Source organism: Drosophila simulans, chromosome 3R, assembly GCF_016746395.2.
Source record: "Drosophila simulans strain w501 chromosome 3R, Prin_Dsim_3.1, whole genome shotgun sequence".
Taxonomy (NCBI): Eukaryota; Metazoa; Arthropoda; class Insecta; order Diptera; family Drosophilidae; genus Drosophila; species Drosophila simulans.
Window position 1 is genome coordinate 25,269,225 of NC_052523.2, and position 13,904 is coordinate 25,283,128.

A 13,904-nucleotide genomic window follows, 5' to 3' on the forward strand; every position below is an offset into this window, starting at 1 on the left:
TTGAAAATATTGATGGGATTCGATATTTTAAAACCAAGTATAAGAAACATAAGTATAAGATGCAGAAAAAGAAATGAACATGAAATAAAGAAGTGAATCCTGTCTGTTCTTTCCACAACTCTTAATCAAAATTAGTTAAGAGCAGGCGTTATTGCAAGGACATTAAGGCAGTAAAAATGCTGGCGGTGCGGAAAATTGCGAAACGCCAAGGATTTTCTCAGGTAGCAAACGACAGAAAACCCAGGATCTTGTAAGACGCCATTTTATTCAACAAAACATCTGCGTAACAATTCTGTGCACACGGCCTTGTGACTCGAAGATGCGCGTTTGATTCATAGTTTTAGTTAGCTCGACTTTGTACTTGGAATAAAAATAAGTAGGTAAACCCCCGATAATATTTGAAAAACATAGCCCGGCCCGGTAACAAGATTCGATCCTAGTCCGAATCCGAGTCGGAATTGCTGTCCTTGGCCGTGCCGCGCGCTTGGGTAGGTGGATCGTAGATGTGGAGGCTTTTGCGCCAGATCTTCACGAGACCATCGAAGGCGCGGCGGCTGTACTTTCCGTGCTTGTTCGGGGTGCGCGGATGATCGCGAGTCCGCTCGGCCTTCGGCACCATTTCCACATAGCGCTCGTAGGCGGCAGTATTCTTTCCGTAATCTATTTGCTTCTGCCTGCGACTTAGGATGGCGGGATCGGCTTCGGTGTACGAGGAGGAGGATGATGTGGAGGACGTGTAGCTGTTGTGGCGCACCCGTTTCTCCTCCTTGTGGGCCCTGAAATAGCCAGACTTGTTTGCGTTCCTCGCATGCTGATTGTTGCCGCCTTTGGGCGCAGCTGCATCTCCGTTGGCCGAGGAGTTGCTGCTGTTCGGACTGTTGGAGCGACTGTTCTCGTTGCTGGGCGGCGTGAACGAGTGTCGGCGCTTGTAGGGCGTCTTTAGCTTCTCCTCCTTGACCAGGCGCTCGAACTTTACCTCGTTGACGCCATCCAGGAATTCAAAAGCCATCTCCCGGCCCTCGCCCTCTTTGCACTCAAGATTACCGTCGGATGTCTCCTTTTTGGCCAGGGAACCGCAGCTGACAGCGCTGCTATTCAGGGAGCTGGAGGCCTGCACGCGCAAACAAGAGACTTAAATGTCTTCTCGATCATAGCTACCATCCTTCACTTACCTCGTCACTGTGGCCAAACTCCGCGCGGACCTCCTGGGCCCAGCTCTGCATGGTTGGCTTCATATCGATCGAAATTGAGGATGCTGAGGAATTCAGGCTGCCGGAGCCTTTCTGCGGTGTGTTCTCCACGGACATGTGCTGATCCTCGCAGAGCATGTTGTGCAATTGTGTTCAGTTTGTTTACTGTGATCTGTAGGATGCGGTCCGCTGCTGGCGAGGATGTTATCGCGGCGGTGTTTTGCGTTTTCTGCCCAAACCTTCGCGCGTTTTTTGTTGTGGATGCGATGCGCAGTGTGCCCAGGAGAGGAGGTGGTAAGTAAGCGGCAAAAAGGTACCACAACACAGTATAACCTGGTCACTCCAATAAAATTTTAAACTCCACATGCCCTCCATTTTATTTCCATTTTGTTAAAATTTGATGTCCAATACATATTTAAGCTTACAGTAAATTTAGAGCGATTTTTAGGTTGTCTGAGGGAGGCTCAAACAATATCGATGTGTACCGATACACATCGATAACAAGACATCGAGCAACCAACCATTACCAACACTGTCCGCTTACCGAGTGATTTAGCATTTTTTCGGCACAAAAGAAAACTGAAAATTGAAACGGTGCAATTGTTGGTTAGTACGCAGAAGAACGATTTGTTTTCATAGCAAACGTAAAGTTTTCGAGCCCAAGTTGAACATACGTCACTTTAATATCCGTAGAACATACTTTTGACTGGAAACAACGAAGCTGGAAAATGAGTCTTACGTCCGCCGCGGGGATAATTTCCCTACTCGATGAGCCAATGCCGGATCTTAAGGTGTTCGCCCTCAAAAAGCTGGACAACATCGTGGATGAGTTCTGGCCGGAGATCTCGGAGTCCATCGAGAAGATCGAGATGCTGCACGAGGATCGCAGCTTCCCCGAAAACAAGCTAGCTGGCATGGTGGCCTCCAAGGTGTTCTATCACCTGGGCTCCTTCGAGGACGCTCTGACGTACGCCCTGGGCGCTGGTGATCTGTTCGACGTGAATGCCCGCAATGAGTACACGGAGACCATCATTGCCAAGTGCATCGATTTCTACATTGCCCAGCGGGTGGAGTTCATCGAGAACCCCAAGGAGGCGAGTGTCGTGGACGAGCGGCTGGAGGGCATTGTGAACAGGATGATTCAGCGCTGTCTGGACGACAACCAGTTCCGCCAGGCTCTGGGCATCGCCCTGGAGACCCGTCGCATGGACACCTTCAAGGACGCCATCATGAAGTCGGACGATGTGCGTGGTATGCTGGCCTACGCATACAACGTGACCATGTCCCTCATCCAGAACCGTGGCTTCCGCAACGAGGTGCTGCGCTGTCTGGTCAGTCTCTACCGTGATCTGGGTGTGCCGGACTACGTGAACATGTGTCAGTGCCTCATCTTCCTGGAGGACCCCTTCGCCGTAGCCGAGATGCTGGACAACCTCACACGGTCATCGGTGGAGACAAACAATCTGATGGCCTATCAGATTGCCTTTGATTTGTACGAGTCGGCGACGCAAGAGTTTCTGGGCAATGTGCTGCAGCACCTGAAAAACACCGCTCCTATCCCAACCGCCCTGCCCAGCACATTTAAGCCCCAGGGTACCACCTCCGACGATGGTACCAAGTCGGAGGGAGACAAGTCCAAGTCTGAAGAGGATATCACAGAGGAGAAGCCAGGTAAACTAGGTTTTCTAACCCAGTCACTTAAAGTACTTATAAATCGCATTTTATTCACCTAGCTGATGATAAAATAGAGCGCACAATCGATTCCCTTAACGAGGTTGAAAAGTTGCATCAGAAGAACATTGAAAAGCTCATATCGATCCTCTCCGGCGAGGTTTCCATCGACCTACAGCTCCAATTCCTCATCCGCAGCAACCACGCCGACTTGCAGGTCCTTCGAGGCACAAAGGAAGCGGTCCGTGTGTCTATCTGCCACACAGCCACTGTTATTGCCAACGCCTTCATGCACAGCGGCACCACCTCCGACCAATTCCTGCGCGACAACCTCGACTGGCTGGCCAGGGCCACGAATTGGGCCAAGCTGACGGCAACAGCTTCGCTTGGAGTAATTCATCGGGGTCACGAGAAGGACTCGCTGGCTCTCATGCAGAGCTATCTGCCCAAGGAGGCCGGTCCAAGTTCTGGTTACTCTGAGGGTGGTGCCCTGTATGCTTTAGGCTTGATCCATGCGAATCACGGAGCTAACATTATAGACTACCTGCTGCAACAGCTGAAGGATGCCCAAAACGAGAATGTGCGTCATGGCGGCTGCCTGGGACTGGGTCTTGCTGGCATGGGCACCCATCGCCAGGATCTGTATGAGCAGCTGAAATTTAATTTGTATCAAGATGACGCGGTTACCGGTGAGGCAGCGGGTATTGCCATGGGTATGGTCATGCTGGGCTCCAAGAACGCCCAGGCCATCGAGGACATGGTGTCGTATGCGCAGGAGACGCAGCACGAGAAGATCCTTCGCGGCCTAGCTGTTGGCATCTCCCTCACAATGTTCTCTCGTTTGGAGGAGGCCGACCCCCTGGTGACCAGCCTGTCTTCCGACAAGGATCCTGTGCTGCGCCGCTCGGGAATGTACACCATAGCTATGGCCTACAATGGCACTGGTAGCAACAAGGCCATCCGCAAGCTGCTACACGTGGCCGTCTCCGACGTGAATGATGATGTGCGTCGTGCTGCTGTGACTGCCATCGGCTTCATCCTGTTCCGCACTCCGGAGCAATGTCCCTCTGTGGTCAGCCTTTTGGCCGAGTCCTACAACCCGCACGTTCGTTACGGAGCCGCAATGGCTCTTGGTATCGCCTGTGCCGGCACAGGTTTGCGTGAGGCCATTGCCCTGCTGGAGCCAATGGTGAAGTTCGATCCGGTCAACTTTGTGCGCCAGGGAGCTTTGATCGCCTCTGCCATGATCCTGATTCAGCACACGGACCAGAGCTGCCCCAAGTCCACCTTCTTCCGTCAGCTGTACGCCGAGGTCATTAGCAACAAGCACGAAGATGTGATGGCGAAGTACGGTGCCATTCTGGCTCAGGGTAAGCAATATAACACGATCCCTTTTCGTTATTTAGACAATTATTTGTTAATTCGCATTCTTGAAAGATAAAAGGCGAAATTCTCACATCTATTAAACATTGGTTTCCGTCGTCTTCCCGCCAAGCTTCAAGATAAGATTAGTACATACTCAAAATTATAAATAATCCATTTAAAGCTAAGCGAACGGAACATAGGTATTTTGTAGGAATTTATAATTAGCAAATCGCCCTTTCCAGGTATTTCTAATTAGGCATTGACTTTTTTCAGGTATTATTGATGCTGGTGGCCGAAATGCTACTCTGTCCCTGCAATCCCGTACAGGACACACCAACCTGCAGGCAGTGGTGGGCATGCTGGCTTTCACCCAGTACTGGTACTGGTTCCCCCTGGCCCACACCCTTTCCCTTGCCTTTACACCCACCTGTGTTATCGGCCTGAACTCCGATCTGAAAATGCCCAAGATGGAGTACAAGTCGGCGGCAAAGCCCTCGTTATACGCATATCCCGCCCCACTGGAGGAGAAGAAGAGCGAGGAGCGCGAGAAGGTGGCCACCGCAGTTCTGTCCATTGCCGCCCGCCAGAAGAGACGCGAGAATGCCGACAAAAAGGAGGATGAGAAGATGGATGTGGACGAGGACAGCAAGGAGGGTGCCGCCGTCAAGAAGGACGAGGAAGCCAAGGCCGATGAGAAGATGGTAACGGATGAGAAACCCAAGAAGAAGGATGAGAAGGAAAAGAAAAAGGAAGAGGATAAGGACAAGGAGCCAGCTGGCACCAGCAGCGAAAAGGATAAGGAGAAAGACAAGAAGGAGAAGAAGGAGCCAGAGCCGACCTCTGAAATCCTGCAGAATCCCGCTCGCGTTCTTCGTCAGCAACTGAAGGTCCTTAGCGTTATTGATGGCCAGTCGTATGAGCCGCTGAAGGATGTCACCATCGGTGGAATTATTGTATTCCAGCACACTGGCAAAGCAGAGGACCAGGAGCTAGTTGAGCCAGTTGCCGCATTTGGACCGATGAACGACGAGGAGAAGGAGCCGGAGCCCCCAGAGCCCTTCGATTACATCGAGGACTAAATGGGCATGCTGTTTGTCATTATCTAAGTAAACCCTGTTCGATTTTCAACCTTGCATACGTTTCATGAGAACAACTAATCGGCAAGAACACGAAATGCTAATCCCTAATTATAACACAATAAATGGTCATCATATAGATGTAAATAATGTCTACTTTGGTTTATGGTGGTGGTCGCCAACCTACTTGTTATCTCCTTAGAACTCGATCAAGAAGATTGTTTCGCCACCCGCTGAAAGAGCCGCCTCCCAAACATAAATAAGTGATTTCACAACGCTCGGCAATTGCCCACCGTCTCTCTCAATTTACATGGCCGTTTCTCGAAAGGGGTTTGGGGCACCGTGGCCCCAAGGTATACGTGTGTTTGGATTTTAAGATGGTTAAAAATGCAAAAAATAATGTTCTTTGGAAATCATATGTTTTTAAGAAAAATGCCCATGTCCGTTGCCATGGAACTCGATGTTTGCAAACAATCATTCAACAAGTGAATGATCAATATATTTATAACTTTTATGACTGGTTCTAACCACTTTCGTTGCAAAGAAGGGAGAAATACAAACACTATTAAAATCACTGTTATTATCCGTGGACAAGCACTGCAAAAGCAAGTGCAGTTCAATGGTGTGTCGACCTAGAGATACCATGTTAAAATGAGTGCCTTACTATTTGCCCTCCTACTGCTTATGAAGAGGGAGATCATAGAGCAAACTAATTAAATATTATTTTTACCATCTGAAGATTACATATTTTAAAAGAATATGTTATCTGTTTTTAGGGTATGTTTAAATTTAGTAGGTAAAAAACAAAGACCCCTACCATGTAACAAACAATTTAACGAACCCGAACCCTCTTATCTTTTCTTTTGAAGGGTATAAAATACGACTAGCTGGCAACGCTGCTAGCACTCTCTCGCGCTCGGGTATAAATGAAGAGCGATTACTTTGGACCAGCTCAGTAGGTTTTTTTTTGTTGTTCCGTGCGGGTGCTCTTTTCGCGTATTATTAGTGTAAATTCCCATAGCTTCTAGTGTTGACCAGATTGTGAACGTTGTGCCAGACGTCTGTTAATTAGCATATAGCACAACCAATATATATACCAAAAATCCGGTAAAATTACAACTCATCTCCGACGCAGTAGCCAGTTCTTTGTTACTGTTGCTCGCGCAAATAACGGTAAATGTGGATAACGGTGGATAAATCACTGCTGACCTCGACCTAGACAACAATTTTGTACATACATATGTACATTGTATAAACCGAAAGCGACAAACCGATTTGTTGTTGCCGGCTATGCATTATTGATTTTCAACATCCAATTCGACAGGAGAGTGTTGGACAGGGGGGAGTGGAGCGGAGAAAGCGAGTGAATCAGAGCCGCAACGTAACGGTAAACCCCCGATCCCGGCCACCTTAGAACCACAACCCATCCCAAAGTTATGAACCGCACCAGGAGGAAGGTGGTGCGCCCAAAGAATCCCTTCACCAAAGCCAACTTCTTCTCACAATGGAGCTTCTGGTGAGCTTAACCACAAACGTGTGCATGTGTAGAATTAATGAAAACATGAAAACAGACTTGGAGTCACTCCTTTATTAGTCATGAGAATACCACTTACGGTAAATCAAATGTACTATTCTGTAGCACGTGTTCTCACCATATTGTAGTATCAGGTTTATATCAGGGCAGCACCTATCGTATAATTAGTTTAGTTGTATTAGCCTTTTTGGGCCGATAAGTTTGGTGTGCTTGATAAGGTTCCCGTTATAATGAGAATGGCAATTCGATGGCACAGTTTTATTAAATGTCACCGCGGGCCACAAGGTTACATCTTTATCTGGCGTCCACAATGAACGCTTGCCAATTGCAACCAGATGGATCTGGCACCCGGGGTTTATTACGATTTCCTCCAATAAACAAAGCGTTCATAGTCTGACTAGAGCTGATAAGGCTGAAATCTTAATTCACTATTCATTGTCACATTTACTACGAATATTCAAATGTTCGCTCTACGGCTACACAATTTACAATATGTGTACACAATAAGACTGAATTGTAATTTATGAAAAAGTCTTAGCGATTGCAGGCAGGGCCGTCACATGAGCGCGGTTTTAATTTAAGATCGCGGAGTTCGATCGCCCGTTTTCTCATGATTTTTCAGTAGGCACTTAAAGGAAAGCAATTCGTCGGAAGACTGAATCAATTGGTCTAAGTTTTGCGTAAAGAGCATACGATTTCGATCCGATTTTATTATGATTTCAAGACAACAAAGTCTGTAAATCAATTTGAATTTTTATAACCTCTATTTCGGCACGATAGAATCAAGTTTATTCAAATCGCCCATAGCTCCAACATTCATATGATTAACGCGAATCAATTAACGCCCATTTGGTGTTGATGTTCACAAATACTACATGTCTACATTCATCATTTTATTATTGGTTTATTTTGATGATAATCTGCTGACATGGAAAAAGCTACATTACTGAACAGACAATGTCATTTCAAATTAACATTTATACTCTCTTACTACCCAGTTTCCACAGTATAAATGCATATATATTTATGTGCAAGTGTCTACACACGTCCGCGCGTTTGATTACAATTTAATCAAACAATGCCTCCGGGGGTTTTCGCAGATCTTGCACTGACGAAATTCGCAAGAAAATGATGTCGCTGGCAGGCCTTGTCTATGTTTTATCAGAGGAGTTCCCTTAAGCGCCTACTGTATCTAAATTGGGGTCGTCGTTACATAGACTTTACTTAATTAAACACCAATAAAGAGTAGGAAATCGTATAAAATCTTAGGGCCTAACAACAGAAAATGACCTTGTCTCCCTCATTATCAGAACATTTAAAGGTCTTCTGTAGTACTACTGTATTGCCATCGTAAACCTTAACATGTGCGTCTTTAGTTTAATTGCAATTAAATTAAGATAAGGATATACAGGATTTAAGTGCCTTAAGGTAGTTACACTGTAGGTGTTACTATTCTGACCTTTTAATCTTTACCCATGACTTTAAATCTTTCAGGTGGATGCGAGACCTGTTCAAGCGAGGCCTCCAGGGTCCGCTGACGGACGAGGAGCTGTATCAACATAGAAAGACCCTGGATAGTGAAAGAGTGACGAACAAGTTTGCGGATTTGTGGGAGGATGAGCTAAAACGAAGTAATCCCAGTGTGGTGAGGATGATCCTTCGAGCATACGGCAAGATTTTCGTACCCATGGGGCTGGCGTTCTCCATAAGCGAAACGATTTGCAAGTAGGTAGAAACGCATGCTAACTCAACTGCCGTGCTAATCCCATTTACTTTTCGTTCGTTCAGATCTCTCATGCCGCTATTCCTGGGCGGTCTGGTCGGTTATTTTGCCACAAATCAGACGGACATCAGTGAAAAGACAGCATATCTGTATGCCATGGGAATTGTGATTTGCATGCTGGTGCCTGTGATAACGTTCCACCCCTTTATCTTCTACATCTTTCAAGTGGGCACCAAGCTGCGGCTGGCCCTCTCGGGTCTCATCTACCGCAAGGTCCTGCAGGTCTCGAAGAGCAGCAGTAACGATGGTCTGCGAGGAAGAGCAATCAATATTTTGTCCAACGACCTTGGCCGCTTCGACGTGGCGCTGTGTTTCCTTCATGATACATGGAAAGGGCCGATGGAGTCGATACTGATTGGCTTTCTCATGTACCGTGAAATCGGTATATCGGCTGTGATCGGTGTGTCCTTTATGCTCAGCTTTATCCCACTGCAAGCGTGGGCAGCCAAGAAAGCCGCCTACTATCGCCAAATGACGGCAGAGCGAACGGATATGCGTGTCAAGCTGATGAACGAGATCATCCAAGGCATCCAGGTGATCAAGATGTATGCGTGGGAGAAAAGCTTTGCCCGGGTCATCGCCGAAGTTCGCCTCAAGGAGGTGAAGGCCATTCGAGGCACTGCCTACATCCAGGCCGCTCTTGGTTGCACCTCCATGATATCGCCGCTATCTGTGTTCCTGGCGCTGTGCTCCTACGTTTACCTTGGGGATCCCTTGACCGCTCAAAAGGTGTACACCGTTTCATCCTATTTCAACATGCTTAACGATTCAATGGTAACCTTTTGGCCCATGTCTATTACGTTTATTGCCGAGGCCTTGGTCTCGGCAAAACGTTGCAAAGATTTTCTACTAGACGGAGACAGAGCGGAGGTACCCATAAACTTGGAAGCAAATCAACAAACTGGCAAAAACAAGCGCAAAATCAGCAAAAAGGACATACAAAAGAACGTAGAGTTGAACGGTACCCTGCTGTCTAATGGCCAAGTGCACCACAATCGTCTAAGGGATTATGATCCGGAGGCAACGAAAAAATGTGTGGTGCTCAAAAATGTATCTGCTTCGTGGGACACCAGTGATGGTCATGCGAACTGTGCCATCGAGGACTTCAGCACGGACATAAAGGACCAAACTCTGGCTGCCGTCGTGGGACCTGTGGGTGCCGGCAAGTCCAGCTTTTTGAACGTCCTGCTTGGCGAAGTCGGCATCGATAAGGGTGAAGCCATGGTCCACGGCAAGATTTCGTATGCCTCACAGGAAAGCTGGGTATTCGAGGGAACTATTCGAGACAACATCGTTTTTGTGGAGGATTACAACGAGAGGCGGTACAAGAAGGTGGTGAAGGTGTGTGGCTTGGAGCGGGATATGGAGTTGCTGCCTCGCGGAGATCTGACAGTGGTTGGAGAGCGAGGAGTGAGTCTCAGCGGTGGCCAAAAGGCCCGAGTTAGTTTAGCTCGAGCAGTCTACCGCAAGGCGGATATATATCTTCTGGATGACCCTCTGTCTGCTGTGGATACCCACGTGGGCAAGCACATCTTCGATCGCTGCATACGCGACTTTCTCTCCAACAAGATTCGAATTCTGGTCACCCATCAGGTGCAATATCTGTTCGATGTGGAGCACTTGCTGCTAATGGGGTCCGGAAAGATTACGGCCCAGGGCAGCTACCAGGAACTCCAGCGCTCACGCCAATTTCAATTCCTAGAGCAGACGCAGCACGACGAGAGCGGCATCGATACTCACAGTGTCAGCAGCTATTTGTCTCGTAGCGATTCCGAGAAGAGCATGGAGCATCAGCACAACCAGCTGCTTCGGCCGGACGAGCATGTAGAGGACGTCAACCAGGAGCAGCAAACTGTGGGTTCCATCAAAATGCACGTTTACGCCTCATACATCAAAGCATTGGATAGTACCTTTCTGTTGGGCATTGTTATTTCTTTGTTCGTCTGCGCCAGGATTATGTTAACCGGAGTGGATTACTTCTTGTCTAGATGGTAAACTATTTTAATATTCATTTTGGTTTTCTAATACTAATTAATAAATTCATATTCCAGGGTCATTTGGGAAGAGCAAATAGCTGTTAATAGCACTACAACGCTACTTAACGAAACCGACACGACGATTGTCAATGATACGCTGCCGATCAATGCCACGGATCCATCTATAGCGCCTTTATTAGCTAGCGATATCCAGGCAGGCATTCGCCAGGAGCTAGTACTCTTCTATGCCACCATACTGGGCGCCACACTGATAGTCTACCTCATTCGGACCTTTGGCTTCTTCAAAATGTGCCTACGCATCTCTCTGCACCTGCACGACAGGCTCTTCCGGGGAATCACCCGGGCCAGCATGTACTTCTTCAATACAAACTCCTCAGGACGAATTCTGAATCGCTTCTCCAAGGATATAAGGACAGTGGATACGGATCTGCCGCACACACTGCTGGACTGTCTCGCCTTCATTATCGATGTTTCTGGCGTTGTGATTATTGTGGCTATTGCAAACTATTGGCTCCTGATTCCAGCTGCCATCATTGGTGTTATTCTCGGCATGATACGCTACCTCTACGTGAACACCAGTCGCAGTGTTAAGCGCTTGGAGTCCATATGTAAGTATGAATTGTATAATTGCGGCTCAGTACAAGAGTCACGCTTTATTATAATTAAAATGTTCATATTTCCATTTATGAAAAGTTCTAAAACTAAAGTCCTTCCCTGCGTTTCTTTTTTATTTCAGCTCGTAGTCCTGTTTTCTCGTTGACTAACCAAACCTTCCAGGGTCTCACCACCATTCGCGCTTTGCAGGCCCAAAGCGCATTGGAGCAGGAGTTCCATGAGTACCAGAACACCAACACCTCCGCCTGGTTTCTGTTCCTTTCCTGCACTCGTGCCTTTGCCTTGTGGTCGGACATGCTGTGTATCGTCTATATGACGGCGGTAACATTCAGCTTTCTGCTGCTCAAGGACGAGTTCGACAGCGGCGACGTGGGATTGGCCATTTTGCACTCCACGACGATGACTGGAATGTGCCAGTGGGGCATGCGGCAGACAGCGGAGCTGGAAAACCAGATGACCAGTGTAGAGCGGGTGCTCGAGTATACGGAACAGACGTCCGAGGCACCTCTAGAGACGCCGGAGAAGTTCAAGCCAAAGAGCGAGTGGCCCAGCAAGGGACGCATAGAGTTCATTAACTTCAAGCTGCGCTACTCACCCAAAGAAGCACCTGTCTTAAGGGATCTAAACTTCACTATTGAACCGCGCGAAAAAATTGGCATTGTGGGGCGCACTGGCGCTGGTAAATCGTCCATCATCCAGTCTATCTTCCGATTGGCCTGCAACGAGGGCATGATCCGCATTGATGACGTGGACATTGAGCATATAGGCTTGCACGATCTGCGCAGTCAGGTTTCAATCATACCCCAGGATCCGGTTTTGTTTTCCGGCACTTTGCGCTACAACTTGGATCCCATGGACGAGCGTTCGGACGAGGAGATGTGGAAGGCTCTTGGCGATGTGGAGTTGCGTTCCTACGTGTCCACTTTAATTGGTGGTCTGAACTGCCGCATGTATGACGGGGGTTCCAACTTTAGCGTGGGCCAAAGGCAGTTGGTGTGCCTGGCGAGAGCCATCCTAAGGCACAATAAAATACTGATTATGGACGAGGCTACAGCCAACGTTGATCCAGAGTAAGTAACGGAGATAAAGAAGTTTATTTGTATATAGTATATAAATTTTTATAACCCTTGCAGAACCGACAAGCTAATCCAGCAGACCATTCGCTCCAAGTTTGCGCACTGCACTGTATTGACTATAGCCCATCGATTACACACCGTGATGGACAGCGACCGGGTACTAGTCATGGATGCCGGCGAGGTACGCGAGCTGGGACATCCTTACGAGCTGCTGCAGCGAACTGGAGGATACCTTCGCCAGCTGGTGGACAACACGGGAGCAGCCACCTCCTTTGCCCTGCAACAGGCGGCGGAGCAGAGTTACAGCAAACAGATCCTGGGAGATGATACGGCTCCCGAGGACTTGAACATCACACTGGCGATGGAGGAGAAGACCCAGTGACCGAGACGCACACTCATCTACTTGTAGACTTGCTTAAGGTTTAGATCATAAGAACTGAAAGTATTATGTACATAGCACAGTTGTACTTAAAGCTAACGAATTACCTATTGCCTTGTACTTACGGAATATTTGTAAGCTTGATTATCGCCACGAATTTATGTATGTATATGTTCCATAGCGTACTGAGTAATGTATATGTATCACCTATGTTTTGTACGTCATGTGTTCAATTGGCAAACCTATCGAAAGCAATTCGCAAACGCCGTGCACAAATCAGAGCAAGTTCAATAAAACGTAGACAAATAGTGATTTAGGTACTTTTTTAAAATATGTAGCTAATGTAGGATTACCACATCGTACTTATAGATACGTACAATCTCAATAAAGTGCCTGAGAATTATTACTTACAAATGAAACAAAAGAGTGAAGTGTTTTAATCTCCTTCTCGGCGGCAAACACCTTTCATCTTCAACATGCGATTATCGGTGTATTAACCCATTAATGAGCACTTACGTTTGGGAAATACAGATAATATATGTTTGCACAGTTCAATATTCTTCCTTAAAAAATATATCGTCTTATGTGCGCATAAAGAATAATCCATTATCAGTGGATAAAAGTGGCAATTCACCGACAGGTTGGAATTGAACTAAACTCTTGGTCATGGCTGTCAAGATCCGAGTGAATCATGCGTGGATCGATAAGGATGAACCCGTCCGTAGCTCCAATTAAAATTGTCAATTGCTGAAAAGTGTAATCAAAGTAAGTCTACACGGTAGCTGTGATTACGATAAGATACCGGCTAGGGTCCACCGTTGCCCGCAGCTCCGCACCATACTGCCCACCCTACGGTCCGGGATGTCCCGACCGCGGCCAAAAACTCTCGCAAACAACAGCGAAAGCCACTTAGGCAAAAATCGTGGCCAGAGTTGCTGCATCGCCTGCTTCTGCTCCGATGTCGACTGATGGGTGGCTGTCAGGGGGAATTAAGATAAAACTGGGCTGCCCCTGGCCGATAGGGCGGATCATTGATTTACAGCGATGATTCCCGAGCACGGCGTAGTGGCTAGTGGTTAGTTAAAATTGAAATGCCCGGACGGGCAGCAGTCAGTGGCGAGTGGAGCGGCGCAAGAATCGCACGCGAGTGCCTTGAATCGTGTCAAGGATCTAACATACGTTCAAATATATGTGATATTATTAATGTTCGCGGGTTCG

General features: G+C 47.5%; 3 protein-coding genes and 1 long non-coding RNA gene across 4 annotated transcripts; 2 read left to right on the top strand and 2 right to left on the bottom strand.

Moving 5' to 3' along the window:
• Positions 1–246: 246 nt before the first annotated feature.
• LOC6739787 (histone RNA hairpin-binding protein) lies at positions 247–1,519 on the bottom strand. The gene is made up of 2 exons (XM_016172001.3): positions 1,173–1,519; positions 247–1,111 (listed from the first exon to the last, which is right to left on the bottom strand). The coding sequence occupies exons 1-2, from the start codon at positions 1,326–1,328 to the stop codon at positions 437–439; spliced, it is 831 nt and encodes a 276-aa protein (XP_016036788.1). The 5' UTR covers positions 1,329–1,519; the 3' UTR covers positions 247–436.
• Positions 1,520–1,642: 123 nt separating this feature from the next.
• Positions 1,643–5,449, top strand: LOC6730018 (26S proteasome non-ATPase regulatory subunit 1). Its single transcript, XM_016177754.3, has 4 exons — positions 1,643–1,796; positions 1,884–2,861; positions 2,924–4,231; positions 4,500–5,449. Exons 2-4 carry the CDS (start codon positions 1,919–1,921, stop codon positions 5,303–5,305), a joined length of 3,057 nt encoding a protein of 1,018 aa, XP_016036789.1. The 5' UTR covers positions 1,643–1,796; positions 1,884–1,918; the 3' UTR covers positions 5,306–5,449.
• A 762-nt stretch (positions 5,450–6,211) lies between these two features.
• LOC6730019 (probable multidrug resistance-associated protein lethal(2)03659) lies at positions 6,212–12,998 on the top strand. Its single transcript, XM_016177755.3, has 7 exons — positions 6,212–6,475; positions 6,627–6,818; positions 8,331–8,561; positions 8,625–10,610; positions 10,671–11,224; positions 11,353–12,301; positions 12,365–12,998. The coding sequence occupies exons 2-7, from the start codon at positions 6,739–6,741 to the stop codon at positions 12,687–12,689; spliced, it is 4,125 nt and encodes a 1,374-aa protein (XP_016036790.1). The 5' UTR covers positions 6,212–6,475; positions 6,627–6,738; the 3' UTR covers positions 12,690–12,998.
• Positions 12,993–13,624, bottom strand: LOC27208264. The gene is made up of 2 exons (XR_005544293.2): positions 13,489–13,624; positions 12,993–13,433 (listed from the first exon to the last, which is right to left on the bottom strand). It is a non-coding gene; the product is annotated as an uncharacterized LOC27208264 (long non-coding RNA).
• Positions 13,625–13,904: the final 280 nt, after the last annotated feature.